Below are 20,823 nucleotides of genomic sequence, written 5' to 3'. Positions count from 1 at the left end.
GATTTTTTTTTGCCACGATGGGTTGAGCAAGGGTGGAAAAATCCATTGAACAAAACTCGAATCGAAATCGCTCATTAGTAGTGTTATCTGGTCGTAAAAGAGGAGTAGGATGATGCTTAGCACAGGAAGCAATCATTAGAAGAGTAAAAGTAAGATCGAACTCTATGCACAGACGATGAAGTGACAATCCACTCGCGATTCACCCAAGAAAATCAATTACCACAAATTTACATCTTTGAGACACGAATCGATCGTTCACCAAGTAATTTCGGTACGCTTTAGCTCGAAAAAAAAGACCAGCAGAGCAGCATGTTTCGAATTAAATAAGTTCCATTCACAGGATATTTATTCTCGTCTTTCTAAAGAGTTTCACTTTTTCACATATGGTAAATACTTTTTTCAAAAATTTCAAGTATCTTAAACGCTAAACACTTTTTTACAATAGTCAACAATTTCTTTACCTAAATAGCTTTTCAAACCATTGCTATGCTAAAACCTAAAACATCCATTTAAAATAAAATATTGTCTTGATATGTTTCAATATTATACTCATTTGCCCTAACTATCAACTACTTCACAACAAAAAGTTCAAAGTTTGCTGAACTTCCACATTTCGTTGCACACCAAAAGATCACTTCATTACCGATTTTCGTTGTCTACGAGGCGAATTCTCACGTGTTTTTCTGCATAGGTGTGTGTGCGCGTGTAAAAATTGGTCTCGGATAAATACTGAACCACTTTTCTTCTGTTTACTTTATCTATCTATCTGCAAACAAGAAAGGAAGGGACGGGGTGTGTGTGTGTGTGCTTGTGTCTATGTTTGTTTATTTCTGTGTTTTATGGGTTCCACTTAAAAACGAAATTAAACTACACATTGGACTAACTAACCTTAATTTTACAACTTTTTTTTTCCATTGCTTGTCTATCATTCGCGGGTAGTTAGGCCACCAAAGCTTGAGCTCTCTGGTGACTACATGAGAATGAGAGGAGTGTATCGGGTGTGTGTGTGTGAGAGAGTGTGAGTGAGTGAATGTTTTGCTCCGAAAGTTTACAGCCTTAATTTTATTTTCATCACATGATGAGAAATTGGACCATTAAGGAGTTGGTGGGTAAGAGGAGTTTTGTGCTGGGCTGCGTTTTCGCAGTGGCGTTAGCAGTCCGATTTGAGTTTGTCCGCCGGGTACCATAGATAGGTGGGGATGATTTGTGATCATTGTCCAAAGGCCAAGTCGTCCCTCGAACGTGCGATTTGTGTGTAAATGGATTCGAAGAGTGAAATTTTTCCCAGCGAAATAGAAGGGTGACTGGGTGGGGAGGTGGTAGGTGGAGAAGTGGTGGTGGCTTATGAGATGAACTGGATCTGGCTCGGAATCAGAGTGTTGTAGCAACGGCGCGGGAATAAACGTGTAGGTTTATGATGTGAAAAGAAAGGCGCTCTCTGGGTCCTCCGCCGCGCCGCGACGGACTCTTGCTCTATGCAGATTTATTGAAATGGATGCCCTCGGGCGGTTTCTGGATTTACGCTCGTAATATATATCAAGATTTTTATGCGTTTCTCACCCATTCGCACTAGGGATTCACACCTTTCAGTGACGGTGTTCAATTTGTAGTCTGTGAGGACTCGAAAGAGTGATGACTGGATGGGATGGGAACTGACTTTGATTGCGACTTGAATCCCGGTGCACGGGGAATTCCAGTAGCAGAGAGCGCTGAACGCCGGACAATCCACTGAGGGTAGGAGTAGGAGTGCTCCAGGGTTTAAAATATACATAGACAGACAGAGTGTCCATTGAGATGACATACATGATTGCACTCTTGGCCGACGGGGCAAAGGACTGGTGGTTCAAGTGTCGAAAGGAGTGATTCAGAGCATTTAACTCCAAGTGTTTGAACAAGTTTTGAGGAAAGACCCGGTGGGTCCACATGGTTGAGCGCATGGCAAGAATAGAAGGAAACGATCGGAGTTGATCTTGAGGAGTGATTTACTTTGCTAAGGAGGAAGGAGAATAAATATTTGAGTTTATTACACGGGTAGTGTGTTTTTAAAATTACAAGATCTATGATTGATTCGAGCATGCATCGGATTAAGTGAGATACTGTATGGGATATGGAAACCGGGGAAATATTGATTATAATTTGTCATTCATAAGCAAAATTTTGTTGTGGCTTTCTGTTTGAATTTTCTTCTGAGAAATGCTTTATTAAAATATCGATTCAAGGAAAAAAAACTCCCACAATATACCACTTTAATCCCCTCAGCATGCCCCAGCCTTCCATCGATCACTTGCCGGCTGCGTTCCTTAACTCCTATCGGTACATACAAACAAATTTGGTTTTCTTCGAATTCCTCCGAGCTTCCATACAGATTGGAAGCGTTGGAACCAATTCGGTTTCCTACTGACCACGTTGTCCTTATCAATCGATTTACTCTAGATCTACCGTGCGAGACTACGCACAAGATGTCACAGAATAATGGTTCGTTTTTACAAAAAATAATAAAGTAAAACAAGCTACTGGCACATGTTATATTTTCGATTTCAATCACACAAACTGGCCTTGCACTAGGTTGTCATGAGGCACTCTCTCTCTCTTTCTCTTTCTATGTTTCTTCCTTTTTTGGGTAGCCACTATTTACAGGTTTATTTGACGTTTGGGAGGAGTCTGTACAGTGCGATTTTGGTGGGTCTTCGAAGGACTCGACGGAGGAGTTTGTTGGTCTTTCAGACCTTGGTGGTTAAATCGAGCGGGGTCGTTCCCTGCAGCTTCATCCGTTTGACCTCCCGTTCGTACTCGGTTTCTCGGTCTTCCATGTCGGAGTCGCTCCCACTCCCATGGGCCGACGAGGAACTCTGATGCCGCTGGTGGTGGTGGTGATGGTTATTGTGATGGCTATGGTGGTGATTGTGGTGGTGGTTGTTCGAGAGGGTATTATTGTTGGTGTATTTGGTGGGTGGTGAGTTACGATCATTGGAAACGACGACCAGCTGTTCGTCGTCACTGTCGGCACCGGAAACTGAGGTCCGGTGGTCTTCGGAGGAGCAACTGCTTCCGGTTTTCATGCTCAGATCGATGGGATTGTCCTGGTGAGGACCTGCTACGGCGGCAGGTGATCGTGGAGGAGTCATCGGTGCCGGAGCGACCTCTTCGGGTTCGGGTTCTTCCTTGGCGCTTCCCGCAGTTTCGTTGCTGGGACACCGCTGCGATTCGAGCACCGCGTCCAGATAGAACCGTTTCGAGAAGGATTCTGGTGATTTGGTTTCAGTGGGCGTGGTGTTACTGTTGGAGCTGCTGGTGTTGTGATTTGGTGTGAAGCGGCTGTTGTTGTTGGCAAGCGGTGAACTGCTGAGGATCGGGGAGTCAGCAGGTTTCAGCAGACCCTGATGGTGTGGGTACAAGGCCGGATGGAAGCCAGAGAACATCAGATGGGATGGTGGTAGGAAACCTGGCGGTGGCATCAGTGGGAGGCCTCCAAACGGAAGCGGTAGGAACAGTTCCTTGTTGATCGTAGGTACTTCGTGTAGCTTTCCCTGACGGAGTAAGGCATTTCGCCGATCGTTGATTTCGTTGGAGCTATCCGAATTGTGGCTATCGGGAGAGCTGACCGAAGGTGACGCCGATGGGTGTTTGCTGTATTCTTCCAAGCCGAGGAGCATCAGTTCTTCCTTGGTGCAGGGAGGTCGGGAGTACATTGGATGGGGGTAAGCGCCAGGTGGTCCGAACATCCCGTGAATGGAAGGGGCTCCTGTTTTATGATTGGCCGCCTGCTGTTGGGCAGCTTGCTGCTGTTCTTGCAGCAGACAGTGGATCTTGAACCAATTGGATCGACGACCGTACCGGGAGCCACTCTTGGACATCCCGACCATAAGGCACTTGCGTAGCCGGCAGGCCTTGCATGCCGTGCGGTTCTTCTTGTTGATGATGCATTCTCCGTTGTTCTTGCACTCGGAGATCGATGAGAGATTGTTGTACGAGCGACCGAAGAAGGACTGCAAAAAAAGAGAAAGAGATCGAAAAATTAGTCTTCCGTATTAGCGAGGTTCTACGCCCATCCCGATTTACGCAATTGAGTCATTTGTCAGCATGGGTAAGCTCCGTGTAAAACGCCCCAGCATTCCCAGCAGGAGCTTCCACCGCGGGTGCCATACCGATCCAAGTCGCATTTCAAATCAACCTACTTGAGAGCAGTGCACTATTAATTACCCACGCCAGAAGCCATCCATCGCTGAAGTAGGACTCAGCCGCAAGAAGTGCCGATCGAACAGCCCAAGGAGCGAAATCTTACAGTTTATAAAGTGTCTCTAATTTATCACCACTTGAGCTGCTGCGTTCCGCGCGCACTGAGCACAAAAACGAGCAGCAGCAGCAGCAGCTTTCATAATTAATTGCCGATCATGGTGCTGCTCATTTGCACCCAACCGATCGCTCGTTGATGAAGCCCTCTCCGGAGTCATCGTTTGTGTGAGTGTGTACATATCGTTCAATTTCCCTTTCATAGACGTTGAACGGCGTTGCTGTTCTGAAGAAATCCGTTCCATCCCAGAGGGGTAGCACAAAAGACTATGCTGAATAGACGAGAAGCGAGCGCGCACTAAATACCGAATCAATCAATCACTCAAGCGTGTTCCAATAGTACCAACTCTGCGCCGTTCATGCTACCATCTTTCTCCTCTCCTGCAGCAGACACAGAAGCTAAATTACACAAATCTGTAATTACACAGCATCGGAAGATATCGAGCGCGCACCGGTTGGCGGCGCCATTGTTGCTACGACTAGCGGCCTAGCGGAGCCCTTTGTCTCTACGACGTAGTCACGCTCGGCGTTTGGAAGTCTGGCAAACATATCGAGATCACTGGATCGGAAATACAACCTCTGCTCTCGCGAAAAAAAAAAAGCGCGGGAAATTGCATCAAAATGTTGGACTTAATTACATACACCTAGATCGACGGGACCGATGGTTTCGAAATTTGACAAAACTCACGCACTCCTCTCATATGGATACCTCTCCGACCATCATGCTAGGCACCCATGAATTAGCGCGGGATCCGCTGAAAAATTTCATAATCATCCTACTCCTCCGTGAAGGCAGACTGCGCACAGGAGAGATATTCGATGACTTTTCGAGATCGTAAGGTGTGGTACCGTCAGAGAGGAACCCCTTGTGCGCGAAGGAAGTATAACGAGTGCAAAAATTATAATAAATTACAATCTTTTACGATCACTCCCCGGCATCAGCACCGGCACTTGAAGGGATGATGGGTGGCGCGGTAAATGCACTCACAAATGGTGCAAAGTCACTTTCGCCTCTCGCGCGCTTCCTCTTCTGCCGTCGTCGTCGGCGACGACTTTACACGGCCCAAAGCTTCGGGCTTGAGAAATGAGGGATGAAATGATGCAGTTTGGTGAATTTATAAATCATTCTGACAAATTTGTAATTGCTGATGGTGGTGTAGGTTGCGGGGTTTGAACGAGATTCTTGTTGGATGGTTTCATCGTTCGGTTTGGGGCAGTCAAGTTGAGGTTGTTGGTTTGGATGATGTGGTTTTATTGCTACCAAGCTGACATCAATTGCTACGTAAATTGTTACAAAAAGAATGGAAAATAAGATGAATAATACATTAGGATGCTTCATTTTGAAATGTGATGAATTTCTGATGGGACACCCTCCAGTTCGATTCATAATCCCAAAATATGAGCCTATGCCAAAATGTTAAAGATTGATTAAGGTTTAGAGGTCGTGCAAATGATGTTATGAAAAAAGTGACTATCGAATCTAAATTTACTGGGGCCTAAGATTAAACCCATGATTTTCTGCTCACTAAGCAAAAACGGTCACTCTAAGGCCACCGAGTCTCTGATATCACAGGACACCACTTATAATTGAGTTGCTGTTATATCCATTCAAACCTGGCACCGATGACGACGACAAGTTTCACAAAATACCCAAAGAGCTAGTGGCTAGTGACTTCAAAATTCTTTAATAGCATAAAGTCTGGAACGCGAAAAAATCGGTCAACTTTAAATTGATGTATTTCTGGCAGAAAGCTGAAATGCTGCATTTGGAAGTTGAAAATAAATACAATGGTTGCTCTCCAGTTTTTAAAATGACGTCCAAGCAAGAGGAGCAGCGTGACAAAAATTTTGCTCGCGCAGCAAGAGAATCCGACGTTATCACACGCCAAGTTGGCAAAATTGCTGGATGTGACCAAATCGACCGAGACAAACGTTTTAAAAGTGTTTGGGGAGCGTCTGTCGACCGCCAGGAAGCCTGGAAGCGGTGGCAATCGTAATCCGGACGTGGCAGCGACGACGAAGAAGGTGGCGGTGAAATATAAGCGGAATCCAAACCTCTCCATCCGGGACGTCGCTGGCAAGCTCAATGTCTCCCATACTACTGTGCAGCGGGTCAAGAAACGAGCCAGGTTGTCGACGTTTAAGAAGGTGAAGGTGGCGAACCGAGATTACAAACAAAACACGTCGGCAAAGCAGCGGTCCCGAAAGGTGTATACGAATCTGCTCACAAAGTTCGACTGTGCCGTCATGGACGACGAAACTTATCAGCTTCCGGGACAGGAGTTTTATACTGCATCAGGAAAAGGGAAGGTGGTTGAAATTTTCAAAACCATAAAACTTTCGAAGTTCCTGAAAAAATATCTCGTCTGGCAGGCCATATGCAAGTGTGATCTAAAAAACGGCATTTTCATTACTACGGGAACCATCCATCAAGAGATCTACGTCCAGGAGTGCCTGGAAAAGCGGCTGCTACCATTCCTAAAGTAACATAATAGACCTGTGCTGTTCTGGCCGGACTTGGCGAGCTGCCACTATGGGAAAAGGTAATCGAGTGGTACGATGCGAACAACGTTGTTGTGGATCCCAAAGACCACAACTTTCCCAATAGCCCAGAACTCCGCCCTATCGAACGGTTCTGGGCCTTGATCAAACGGAATATCAGCAGTTTAAATCTAACTGTCGTTCGGCGGCGAATAAGGTCGATGAGACCACTGCGCAAAATTTAATTGAAGGGGTTAAGCGGAAGGCACGGCAGTTCGGATTTGGCAAACCAAAAGAATAAACGAACATTTTTTTCTTTAAATATATGAATTGAACTACCAAAATAAGAAAAAAGAAGATTTTTGTGATATGAATTTTGACTGAAAGAAACGATTTTTTTGTCGACTTATTTTTGCGAGTTCCAGTCTTTAGGGCCTGGAAGTGATCCACGATTTTCTGCGCAGAAAGTCAAAACCGCACACCATCGCACCAACCGAACAATATATCACGGACCATCGAGGTTATCCCGACAGGTGGCAAAAGAGAATCAATATCAGTTGTAATTAATTTATTAAAATAGTTTCCGACTGGAACGAACTCACCAAACCAAACCATGAGCGATGATTTCACCAAATTTCATAAAATATTCCTGAAATTTATGAAACCGCCATGAAGCATACGAAACCAACCCAAATTGTTCAAAAACTATCCCCGTAGTTCTGGACGTTCTGGAGTTCACGAAACTACCCTGAGGTTTTCAGAATTTGTAATTTCCATGAAATATTCAGAACTTCTGGAAAGTTCCCACAATGTTTCAGCTGCTAATATAATCATGGAATCGGACTTAACCCGGACCTCAAGTCAAGAGCCCTCTCAACGTCAACCTGGCCCAAGGGTGTCCTATTCCACGATTTTAAGGACAACACTAAAGTAAATTTTTGGAAGTCTCAACGTACGCCAAAAGCCATTCCTTCATCGGACATCGATTCCCCCAGTGGACCAGATCCGGAGTAAATTCTGGTATACTACGACGAAGCAATAACTACACCTACTCTTCAACTCCGGGACGCATCACTTCTGGTATCACGGAAGGCCCTGATCTACCCAGCACAGTCGAGCTTTTCCAGCCAGCGACCAACAGCCGTCCCGGTTCTGTGTCTGGGACTGGTGAAGGGTCCTTCCTTCGATTCTTGATGCGTCAATCACTTCCAGCATTCCGTCTTTTTCAACGCTTCCATTATCAACTTCTGATTGCCCACTGGGACGCACCGCCGCTGGCATTACGGAGCCAATGACAACTTAATCATCCTGGGAGACTTCAACCTACGCGACGTCTGCTGGAAGCGCAATGCTCGTGGATTTCACTTTCCTTGTGCATCCCGTTCGTCGATTGGTCAGGCATCATGTGATTTGCTGGATGCCTATTGCACTGCAAGACTCGGACAGATGAATGGAATTCCAAACCATAACAACCGCATGCTCGATCTTTGTTTCTTAAGTGAGGAGATGTGCACTGATTGTTCCATCATTTCAGCCCCCTCCGCGCTTGTTAAAAACTGTAGACATCATCCTCCTCTGCTGGTAAGAGGCACTGCGTGACTGTGATTCTAACCTCGTGGCATCGACGACATCCAAAATTCTTTTGTTCGCAATCGATCAATTCGTATCTAAGCGAATCAGTCGCGAACCCGTTAAACCTGCTTGGTCGAATTCAGAGCTTAAGAGATTGAAAGTATTTAAAAGGGCTGCTCTTCGTAGGCACAGCAAATACCAAACCGACCAGCTTCAGCGTCGTCTGAAATCAAATCCTAAGAACTGTTGGCGCCATGTGAATTCCCAAAGAAAGGAAAGCTGACTACCCTCAAGTATGACGGACGGCGTAGTGGAAGTGGACTCTATCGTGGGTATTGCCGACTTGTTTCGCACACAATTCAGCAGTGTTTTCAACGACGAACGACTCAGCACTCAGGATGTAATTGCTGCGTCTAGGAAATTCCTCCCTCAACCTTCTCCAGCGATCGATTTTCTATCACCAGTGAAATGGTTATTTCATCCGGGTGGCAGTTAAAAACTTCCACGGGTTCCGGTCGTGTCTTTCGTGTTCCCAATCCACAAGAAAGGCTGCAAAAGGACTGTTTAAAACTACCGCGGAATAGCTTTTTGAGTTGATTATACTCGAAAAATTGGTTCAAAGTTTTGCACACTGTATCTCGACGGATCAGCATGATTTCATGCCTAAGCGTTCCACGGCAACCAATTTAGTTACGTTCACTTCGTTCATCATTCATGAACTAGAACGTGGCCATCAAGTAGATGCCATCTACACAGACCTCTCCGCAGCCTTTGACAAAATGACCAATTACAATGCGTTGGCTAAATACGACAGGATAGGTGTTCACGATGGCCTGCTTACTTGGCTCTACTCCTACCTGACTGGTCGAAACATGTCTGTCAAGATTGGAGACTATGTTTCTTCATTCTTCCCCGTGACATCCGGCGTTCCCCAAGGTAGCCATCTTGAGCCATTTCTGTTTCTGTTCTACATGAATGACGTCAATACCATCCTGAAATGCCTTAAACTATCGTATGCGGACGACTTGAAACTCGAACTTATCTTTGGCCGCAAGCGTTCGCTTCTTTACCATGAATACACCCTGACGGGCATAGCTTTGAAACGTGAATCGACTATCAAGGATCTGGGAATACTGATCGACTCCTAGCTCAGCTTCAGGGATCATGTTGTATACGTACCGTATGCGTGATAATGTTTGCACCATCGTACAAATAAGGTTCCCGTTTCACCTGTGCATACAATGTCTTGGTTTTCTTTGCATGCACGTAGCCTATAGCTCATACCGTAGTAGGCTGTGTATAAAAGAAAATGATTTACTTAGTTTGACAGTTGCACCATGACGAAGTGGCAGCGTATTCGTGATTTGTCCCACGCGCAAATGTCGCAAAAAGACATTTCAATCGCCGTGGGAGTGTCCCGGTGGACCGTCAAAAGGGTTTTAGACCGAGAAAAGAAAGGACAACTATCCGCGAAGGTGGCCACAGGTCGTCCGAGGTCAGCTCGGGTTTCGAGGGTTATCGTTGCTATCAAAAGGAAGATTCGGATTAATCCAGTGCGTTCAATAAGGAAAATCGCAAAGGGACACGGGATCAGTGACTTTACGGCACGGAAGATCGTAAAGGAAGATTGCAGGGCGAAGTCGAGGGCACGGGAAAAACTCACATGATCACCAACCGCATTCGGGAGCTACGAGTGGAACGATGCAAGAAAATCTTGAACTTCCTTTAGCGAAAAAATCCGGTAATCCTGTTCACCGACGAGAGCATGTTTACCGTCGATCCCGTATCAAATTCCAGAACCGACCGGTATATTAGTGCTCTTCCGGTAAAAGACGTGGCCTACGAGCACAAGAAACTTGTATCAGACCAAGCATCCTGCTCAGGGTTCTGCATTTTCGAAACTAAGACAAGAAAATGAACTCTCCGCATAATCGCTTCATTTCGAGCAACATCATTTTCGTGTAAGTCATTGTATGTCTTGTTATCGAGTCACTGTGCATATTCCTCTAGTCAACCATGACTTGCCTATGACTTGTTTCGTTCGTCAAGTGCATCAGTTCATTTCATTTGAAGCAAAGACTTGTTTCAATTGACGCAATGAATGACTCGAAAACTGCTTCCTTCGTTTTTTCCACTTTCACTTCAATTCGGGGCTCATTCGACTTGTCACGCGTCGCGTCGTCAGGCATCAAAATATAGTATCCGATCGGGGTCAGCAAAAGTCTCAAATACCCTACAATATAGGTATTTTTGGAACGGGGACGACGCGAAGGTGTCGAAAATCGATATCCGACGCTATTTTGGAATCCAAAATGGCGGCCATCGGGTTTCAGAAAAAAGTGTCAAATACCCTACAATACGATATTTTCGGAACGGGGATGGCACGTAGATGCTGAAAATCGATACCCGACGCCATTTTGTAATTCACAATAGTGACAATTGGTTTTCGGATGTGTCGAATACCCTAAGATATGAGTATTTTGGGAACGGGAATAAAGCGTAGATGTCAAAAATCGAAATCCGACGCTTTGTTGGAATTTAATATGGCAGCCATAAGGATTCAGAAAGTGTCAAATACCCTACAATATGGGTATTTTCGGAGCGGGGACGACGCGTAGAAGCCAAAAGCCGATATTGGACATCATTTTGGAATCCAAGATGGTGGCCATCAAGTTTCATAAAACGTGTCAAATACCCTAAGATATTTTCGGAACGGAGACAACGCGTGGATGCCGAAAATCGATATCCGACGCTATGTTGGACCCCAATATGGTGGCCATCGGGTTTCGGAAAAAGTGTAAAATACCCTACAATATGGTTATTCTCGGAACGGGGACAACGTGTAGATGCCGAAAATCGGTATTAGATACAATTTTGGAATCCAATATGGTGGCCATCAGGGTTCAGAGAGCGTCAAATACCCTACAATATGGTTATTCTCGATATCCAATGCCATTTTGGAATCCAATATGGTGGTCATCAGGTTTCATATAGAGTGTCAAATACCCTACTATCAGGGTATTTTTCGGAATGGGGACCTTTCCGATTCCCACGCCCGTAAAAAAAGAACGATACAGGTACAATGAAATGTATTGTAACCATACAATACAATTTATTGTTCTTAAAATAAACTGTAATTTATTGAACTTAAAATAAACTGTATAACCATAGAATTTATAGTTTCCACAATAGAATCTATGGTAAATGTGGAAACCTACAATACCTTGTTATCTATCTTAACCGTACAGAAAATCAATTTTTCCCGAATAAACTTGAGTCATTTGACATTAATTTTATTGTTTTTCTATTGTTGCAAATTCATGCTTTATGGAGCGTATTGTAGATCTATTGTAATAACAATATTTTAAATTTACTTGTATGATATACATACAATAGGATCGATTGTTGGCAATAGATTGTGTTGTGATTTTATATTATTTTATGGTTATTGTATGGTTATTTTTTCCGGGCGACGCGTAGATGCTGAAAATCGGTATTCGGTGCCATTTGCAGGCCATCATCTTCTGAAATCGGAAGCCACCATTTTGAATTTCAAGATGGCTTCGGACATCGATTTCTGGCTTCTTGATGTCACCCCGATACCAAAAATCCCACATTGATTGGTATTTCACAGTATTTCACAGATTCTCTGAACCAAAGCCACCATCTTGGATTTAAAGACGGTGTGACATCAATTTTCGGCATCTACGTCTCATCTCTATTCTGAAAATAACCATATTTTAGGGTATTTGACACTTTTCCGCAAATCGAAAGTCCCCGTCTTGGATTTCAAAATGGCGTCGGATATCGATCTCCGGCCTCTAGACGCCATCTCGATTCCAAAAATACCTATATTGATGGGTATTACAATATTTCCCATATGTTATGAAATAGGAAGCCGCCATCTTGGATTTGTAAATGGCGTCGCATATCAATTTTCGATCTGTAGACTTCATACTGATTACAAAATTGTCAATATTGTGTGTATTTGTCTGTATTTCCCCTTTTTCTTAAGTCGAAAGCCGCCATCTTTGATTTCAAAATGGCGTCGGCTATCAATTTTCATCCTTTAGACATCATCCCAATTCCAAAAATACCTTTATTGATAGGTATTTGACAGTATTTCCTACTTTCTCTTAAACTGGAAGCCGCCATATTGGATTTAAAAATGGCGTCGCATATCAATTTTCAATCTCTAGACGTCACCCCGCGGAGATGAACCAGCGTCTTGCTGAAAATCTCCTTAATAAAGACAACCAACCAGCCTAGACGTCACCCCGATGAAAAAAATACCCACGTTGATGGGTAAACAAGCCACCTGACAATGATAAATTTGACATCCCCAACAATGAACCGAGTGAACAATCAACAAAAATCATAGAAACTGCGCGAGTTTGGATCGAACAGCTTCGCTTCAATGCAAAAGTAAGTTCATTTGACAATGAAAGAAGAAATGAACACGAGTCAAGCCAACACAAACAGCATGAAAACTGATCCAAAGTGGTTCTGTTGATGTTGACAGAGAAGGCAGAATGACGTTCAATTGAAAGTGATGGTTTACAGCTTCATCGTCGCTTGACGATTTTCGATTGAAAGTGACTTTGTGGGGCCCTGATCCTACTAGCGTTATGGTGTTTGGATTGGTGGCATCCGATGGCAAAAAAATGGACCCGGTGTTCATTCCAGAAGGCGACAAGGTCAACACGGAGGTCTACATCGGAATTTTTAGTAAGTATGTTCTCCCGTGGATCAAAGCACAGTACGGTCCGAAGCCCAATGTTGTATTTCAATGAGATGGGGCTTCGTGCCACACCTCGAACCGCACTCAGAAGTGGTTGCAGGAACATCTTCCGTTCTGGGCAAAGGATATGTGGCCGCCCTCCAGCCCGATCTTAATCCGCTGGATTACTCAATATGACGCGTCATGAAGGTCAAGGCCTGTTCTAAACGCCACCCGAGTACAGCAAGCCTCAGACAAACATTGACCCGTACCTGGAGAGAAATGGATCCAGACTACATTCATAGAACCTGCCGGGCATTCCGGAAGCGTGTGGAGGCCGTAATTGCAGCAAGTGGAAACTCGATCGATGATTAACATAGTTTAAGACTCTGAGAAACATCCCCTCTTTGAATAAATAAAAAAAAACTCGAAAACGAAATTTTTGAGATTTTTTCAAATTTTGACATTGCTCAATGGTGCAAACATATCAGGCATATGGTACTGCCTAAAAGCATTATACTGTTCGTTGGTGTGACCTATTTTGTAGTATTCGACGGTCGTGTGGTCTCCATACTACAAAAATGAAACCATGCGTATTGAAGCTATTCAGCGGAAGTTCATCCGGTATGCTTAAAGGCATTTTCGCTGGAATGACCCTAGAAATCTGTATGCTTATCAACTGCGTTGTATGCGAGACGTAACGTAGCAACGGCGAGCTTCGCCGGTGATCTTCTTCAGGGAAACATTGACTGTTCTACACTGCTGAGTAGTATCGTCATCAATACCCGCCGCCGTAATCTACGATCGCATGCTTTCCTGAACAACCGCCTCTCACGAACCAACTACGGATGGAATGAGCCCATGCGGAGGATGTGTCGCATCTTTAACAGACGCTACAATGTATTTGACTTCAATGTTTCCCGGTTTAGATATAAGAGCAATTTTAAGAGTATTTTATGTTAATTTGTCTAGAATGAGTATACTGTCATTGGGGTGAATATTTTACCTGTTGACCATAACATAAATAAATAAATAAATAAATAAATAAATAAATAATGTTTTCGGCTGTTCTTCGAACTTCATTAAAGTTCCCGCAATGTTCCTGACGTTCATGAGACTCCCAACTTCTTTGCACTTTTCTGGAAATTGCTATTGAAACATTTGTAAAGTTCTTGGATATTTTTTTCTGGATTTAATTGGCGACCCTGAAATTCTCATCATTTTTCCTGAAATTTTAGGAACTTTCCTAAATCATCCACAATTTTTCGGATCAGTGTTCACTCGGCTGTCGACAAAAGCAGGCCATTCTCGATGTGTGCTACGCGATCGTCTGTTTTCTCGACAGCAACCATTGTGTGGTCCTCCTCATTGTTCTTCATCAGCAGTTCTTTCGGTCGATGCGTCGTCGACTTTGGAAAGCAACCGGTTCGTGATGAGTGTATGAGTGCTGACCACGTTTTGTGTCCATTGCTGCAATGGATGCGCTCTGACCCTCGTTGGCATACAACAATTTGCCATACAATGAAACTACTGGAAGCGGCTCCAGTTCTGATGGAGGAGGCTTTTTGGATAGCGGAAGATAACGTGTTTATTGTGTTGTACCTTTTGACTATAGTTTTAAGATGTATTGTATAGTGACCAAGAATCCTCGGCTCTGTAAAGTTAATTCGGTTGAGCCTTATCAAATAAATTAATAAACAAAAAAAAAAAAAAAAATTTTCGGATGTTAATGAAACTGCCATTAAGTTCTCAAAATTTTTCCGAAGCACTCTGACTTTTCCTAAAGATTTTTAACGCAGCAGAAGTTTTCTGGAGTGCTTTTTAAGTTCTTGTATTGGAACTGTTGAGAAGTTCTCTGAAATGTTGCTGAATTTTATGAAACTTAGCGTTATAGATCTTTAGTTTTCCCTAAATTTCTGAACTTTCCAGTAGTTCTCGGATCTTCCATGAACCATCTCTAAGTGCTTAGGATATCTCATAAAACTTCTTGGAATATTTTTGAAGTTTCGAAAAATTGCAAGAAATCAATGCTAACATTCATCGTCCTAAAATCCTCACTTAAGCCCTGACATCATATTCCCGGCCTGAAGGATCTTTCCAGATGGCAAGACATGCACCATTACCCAACCCAAATCCATCCGAACACCGATCACAACCCAACAACACACTTTCCATCTCATTATTTATTATAATGATGGGAAACCGCGACAGCAGAACACCTTTGCTCCATTTGTGGCAAAACATCCATCGTCACAGGGAGCGCCGGATTGACGAAGGGCATCCTCCGATCCCTCGAGCCACCGAGCAAACCGAGGATGAATCATCGCACGGTTCTTGCCAATATATTCTACTGCTAGCTAGCGGCGGCGGTGGCAACTGAGGCAGTAGTTCATCCCACACACAACGATCCCCGCCATTGAGCAACCATCCAGCAGTCGCCCATGATCGCAACAATCGAAATGATGAGTTCATTTAAATCGCTAATTAACATATAAATCGCTGGTGCATGCTCGCTCACATGGATTTGGTGTCAGAGAGCGTTTATTTTTTCGTCACCGTTCACCGCGTGAGATCGATCGCGGTAGCAACACGACCCCAGCGACACCCCGGACCAGGTTCGGAGTTCTCATAAATCAACGTTCTAATTAACATTTGTCTTGTAGTTCTGCACGTTCGGAAGGGTGCAATCCGGGGGTGACATCCCGAAACAAGTCAAGCAATCACTTTGGCACAGATGTTTTTACCGGTAGGCAAAGTCGTGAATAAAATATCAAATTTATAGAACATCGATTCCGAAGTTCCTTTTCCCGTGCGGCCCCGAAAAAGAACCTACTTGTACAAACAAGCACCAAGGCAACAACTGGCACTTACGGCGGACGGACAATGTTTCTATAAATCATAACAAATCGCAAAAGGAGATGACGACGACGACGACGAGGACGTGCTAAAGAGCAGGCAAATAGACGACGACCTTTATTCGATCGAATCTGGTTCGCGTTGCTCTGGGGGTCTCGGTCGAGAACAATTGCACCACCGCGCGGTGGTGGATCCAAATATCAAGTTCGACCCGGATGAGCGTGGAAAAGCGTGTTGAAGAATGTCTGAGCTGAAGGTCGTTCACGATCTCCACGAGGCGCGTAAAAGGTGATCTCGATTTGCGAGGGGCACTCAGCGAGTGATATCTTCACGGGATTTATGGCATCGGAGTGCAGTGCTGTGCGCGATGGTTCCAGTTGCAGATCTAGAACGGAGATTTTTCCCGATTAAATCCTGCATTGCACCCAACGCGCACCGGTTAGAATTAAATTTGCGCTCCGGTAACATTTCCCATAGCCTTCGGAGCGCGACCCGGATTTGATAGAGTGTGCTAAACAATAAACGGCACCTTAATAATAAAAAAAAAAATGAAAGGCATGCTGCAGATGGGCAGACATGGATCGCGTGTCTCTTTTTATAATTAAATTAAAATGACAAGCCAAATTGAATGCGAGATTCTGAAGATGCTCGGAATCGAAGCCCTCTCCCAAATGAAGTCAGTCTGTGGCGTTCGGTGGTAGTGTTGGTGGGTTGGTATGTGACAGATTGGTCATGCTCTGTGCAGCATTCAGGTCCTTGTGTTGCACCAATCTGTCTGTCATCATCGTCGTCGTCATCGAAGTCTCCGCCGAAGGAAGGTACCTACCACTGCACTAACAATATAATTTACTATGCGACAGAAGAAGCATTAGAAACGCTACCGGTCGGTGGCGAGCCGAATGATGGGCAGACTCGGGGGGGATAGGCGGAGGATGGAATTTATATATGTCACATTAGAGACGTGGTTGGTTGGCTTGTGCTGCCTGGCCTACTGAAGTTCATACCACACACAATGCGGGTCGTCGTCGTCAATGTTGTTGTTGTTGTTGTTGTTGTTGCATAAGAAGTGACTGCGCGATTGCTGCTACTAGTTTGTCCACGAGCTCAGCCAGTTGTCAGCGTATCATAAACGACGACGACGACGACATTGGCAAGCTCGGCTGCCAAGCCACATATGATGAAAAAGAAAAATGACAACCTTATTACCATTATACTTATTGTTGCTGCGCGGTTTTGTCACCGCCGCTAAGGTAAACTCCACACAGTAGCAGTCGATGATGGTAGTGTAATTGCTGCTATACACCACCCATATTGCTACTGTTGAGCAGCAGTAGCGGTGAGATTTGATTCTAGACGGGGCCAGGAAAAATCGGTGAAATTAATGCCGGCATATCACGACATGTACGTGTGTGTTTGTGTGTGTGCGAGGGGTTGTCTGCCCGCGACCTGATAGCATGTGTGGAGGAGCAGCGCTGCGTCGTTTGTGTCGCTAAACTGCTTATTTTCCGCTAGGGCTCACGATGAAATCTCAGCCGAGTTTCCAAAGTGATATTGCGTCAAATGGATGGCGGCAATGTTTTTGTGCAGTTTCATTGTTCGCTTTAGATTGCTCAATTGCGGAGATCGCGCGGGTACTTTGGGCGGTGCGCGTAGGGCGGTAATTTGATGGCCCGTGTGGACTTGGAAAATCAAGGTCTTGCTCGGTGGAGATTATGATAAAGGGGGCGTAATGACGGGAAGTGGATGTAATGATGAAATATCGAGGGGACTGGTTGATTGGAGAGGAGAAAGGGGTAAGGCGAGGGGGGGGGGGTTGATAGAGAACATGTGAACTCCATTTTGTGACTGTTCTAGAGCTGGGGAATGAGGTTTTAGGTGGAGGATTTTGCGTGCATTCAGTCATGTATTTTTCTAAGCAAATAAGGGTTGAGGTACTGACATTGCATGCGCACTAACCATGTTGAGAAATGATTCGAAATGTTTATTTCAAACGGTTTGGGTTTTGATGATAATGGTTGCAGCTTTTGGCTGAACGCTTTTCTGGGGGTTTCCACTACTTTCCGAACGGCCAATGAGAACATCCCTAATTTTAATTAAGTTTACTCATAAATCACATAATGTGCAGGAACTCAGCGATGAGTAAATTGTAAATGTATGAGTAACTGTGTTTCCAGGGTTTTCCAGGTTTGCAGGTCCAGGAAAAAAATCCTTAATAAGAGAAAAGTAAAGATTTGATTCACTCAGCCTATTGGTAGTATTCCTAGACTGAGTAAAATTTTCGTCAATCTTCCTCCTTGTGCGGCAGATTTTTTAGGTTTTCCACAGAAAAACATGCGGAAAATTTACTCATTGCTGAGTTCCTACACTTTTGGCGATTATAAGTAAACTAAACTCAAATTAGGGTCGTTCTCATTGGCCGTGCATGGAGAGCAGTTCCACGCCAAATGACAAATTGGAAAAACTCAACCTTCTCCGATTTGCATTTTTGCTAAACATTTTCAAAAAATTGTAGCTCGCACTTCAGATCGAAATGACGTGTGAGACAAAGTTAGAGTAAAATAAGGTGTTTTTTTTTAAATTATGCAAAAATAAAAAAGTTTATAGTAAATTTATGTAAAAATTAAAAAAAAATGTTAAAAAACTAAACATCACAAATTCTTCTGGTACGATTGATGAGTTTTTTTAAAGCACTTGAAAATGCAATCTTCTGGAATGTTTCAAATCATGGATACTCAAAAATTTACAAAAATCGTGAAACAAGATTGTTTGGTAAACTTTGAAAGCTTATTGTTGGGTAATTTATAAAAAAAAATGTTTCAATTTTTACTAATTTTCTGTGAAAAAATACACAAAATTTCGTAATTTCAAAAAGTTCAAAGATTTAACCAAAATTTCAACGATTTTGGTCAGTTTTCAAGTGTCCAAGTTTCTAAACGTTCTAAAGGTTTGCATTTTTCTTAAGTTTTTTTTTATTTTTTTAAATCGGTTAAGGAAATTTTGAGGTATATACTGCCAATTAGTCATGTAAATTTCGGTGCCCTGATACCGACACATGTAAGTGGCCCAAATGACACAAGAATCAGTTGAAAGCTCGAGAAAGTAAATTCAATCAATCGTAGTTTTCGTCGAGTTGCGTATGTTTCGATTTAGAAACATTTAATTTTACATGACATGTTTGTTTACGTTCTATAATTTACGTCTCGTGTAAAAATAGTTATTTTAAAGTGTGTAGGGGAAATGGATGTAATGCCGGCCTCAATGCCCCTAATTTGGGCCCATACATAAATTCAACAATTGGAGATCGCAGTAGGCTGCGCGTGAAAGCTGACGTGTTTTTTCTTTTGCTGCTCATTTTTTGTCAGTCAATTAATTGAAATTGTTAATTTGTATGCTAAAATTTTGTTTCAAGCGTTCATAAAGTTATCATTTTAGTGATATATAGTGTTTTACCTGTGTTTGCCTTGAGTAACTTGGTTGACCTTGAATTTAACCTTCAAAATATACTTCAGTTCTATTGTTCGGTTGTCGGTTTTCATTGCCTCCCTGGAGCCCGGTTCTCTGAGTTCGGATGCAACACTTTTGGGTGGTTGTTGGTGGTGATTCGGTGGCCGACGTTGCCTTGAATCAGCAAGTTTTTCGCTTGCAAAAGTGCTTGGCTGCTGGTCTCTCTCCGGTGTCGGAGATTGCGAGCAATATGAAAGGTACCTCGCTGGATACGCCCAAGACTGGACGGGTGGCAGTTGGTGGCCGTTAACTGTTCCTGGGGAAAGCACTAGACGCGAATCTCCTCCCAGATGATCATGGCAATGCAAGAAAATTTGTGTTCGTTGAAGGAAGTATTGCGACAATGGTGCATCATGAAATGAAATGCAAAGCGGAACACATGGATTGGAGGATCAAATTAACATGGTGAGACCAGTCCAAAAACATTTTAAAAATTAAAAAAAAAACAAGCTAAATACGTGCCAGGTTTGAAGTATATTTTCAAACCTGGAAGCGAGTATGTAGTACCAATATCCATTTTATAACGGTGATGCATACATGCGGGGCTTATTGTGAGTGAAAGTAACCTCGGAATGGGCGTAGCTGTAATAGAGCTATCACTTTCTAACTCCCGGACTAAAGCTGTCTACAATGACCATAAATGCGATATTGTAGAGAGAGTTCTTCCATAATAACACTGCCTGCCAGTGGAAGTTAGAGGGAATACACACACACATACATAAATTCAACAATCGACTAAATTTTCAATAGCGACTAAGATATCCATGAATATAAATAAATGACGCGTTCATCTAGATAAAATTGATAAGAAGCAGACTTTTAGCGATGGACCCAATCTTGGATCCATAGGCCAATATTAACGCTATTTTCCCATTTTGGGATTTTTATTTTTATTTAATTCATACTCTTAAAAGTATCCAAAATTTAATATCATATTATTATGCATTATTTTTCTATAAAACTTTGTCTCAGACGTTATTTTGATCAGAAAAGGCGTTTCCGTGCTAAGATTTTTTGAAAAATTTCAAGGAAGGCGTTAAGAAAATTTGAAAATGTGAATCATTACCCACAACAAACAATTACGCAAAGTTTCATACAAATCAGACAAGGTCGATACAAAATTGTTTTGGCTATTTCGCCTGAAACTACTCTGGAATAAAGTGATCCATAATTATTCTGTACCCTTGATAGAATGGCTAGTTTATAGAATGAAATATTGTATATTTTTATATTAGGAGTGCTCTGTTACTACTTTTATTAATCATGGAGAAAAATAATGTTCCGAGGAACTTTGATTTAAACACTGAAGGAGGTCTATCATAGTGATTACTCATTACTATTACATGAGTAACCAGCTCTGAAAAAAAGATTTGTTTTATTTAATATATAAACTAACTGGG

At 43.1% G+C, this 20,823-nt stretch overlaps 1 protein-coding gene across 1 annotated transcript in view; it reads right to left on the bottom strand.

Annotated features, from left to right (window-relative positions):
• Window positions 1-312: 312 nt before the first annotated feature.
• The window catches only part of LOC135701934 (knirps-related protein-like), a 161,527-nt gene continuing 141,016 nt past the window's right edge, over window positions 313-20,823 (bottom strand). Inside the window, exon 3 of the mRNA XM_065222886.1 lies at window positions 313-3,986. Coding sequence (XP_065078958.1) covers window positions 2,721-3,986 — 1,266 coding nt within the window. The 3' untranslated portion in view covers window positions 313-2,720. The remainder of the gene's footprint in view (window positions 3,987-20,823) is intronic.

This window comes from Ochlerotatus camptorhynchus, unplaced genomic scaffold, assembly GCF_037179485.1.
Source record: "Ochlerotatus camptorhynchus isolate MF236.1 unplaced genomic scaffold, CSIRO-AGI_Acam_v1.1 ptg000180l, whole genome shotgun sequence".
Classification (NCBI taxonomy): Eukaryota; Metazoa; Arthropoda; class Insecta; order Diptera; family Culicidae; genus Ochlerotatus; species Ochlerotatus camptorhynchus.
Note: the sequence above shows the minus strand (reverse complement) of the source record. Positions and strands in the feature narration are given on the sequence as shown.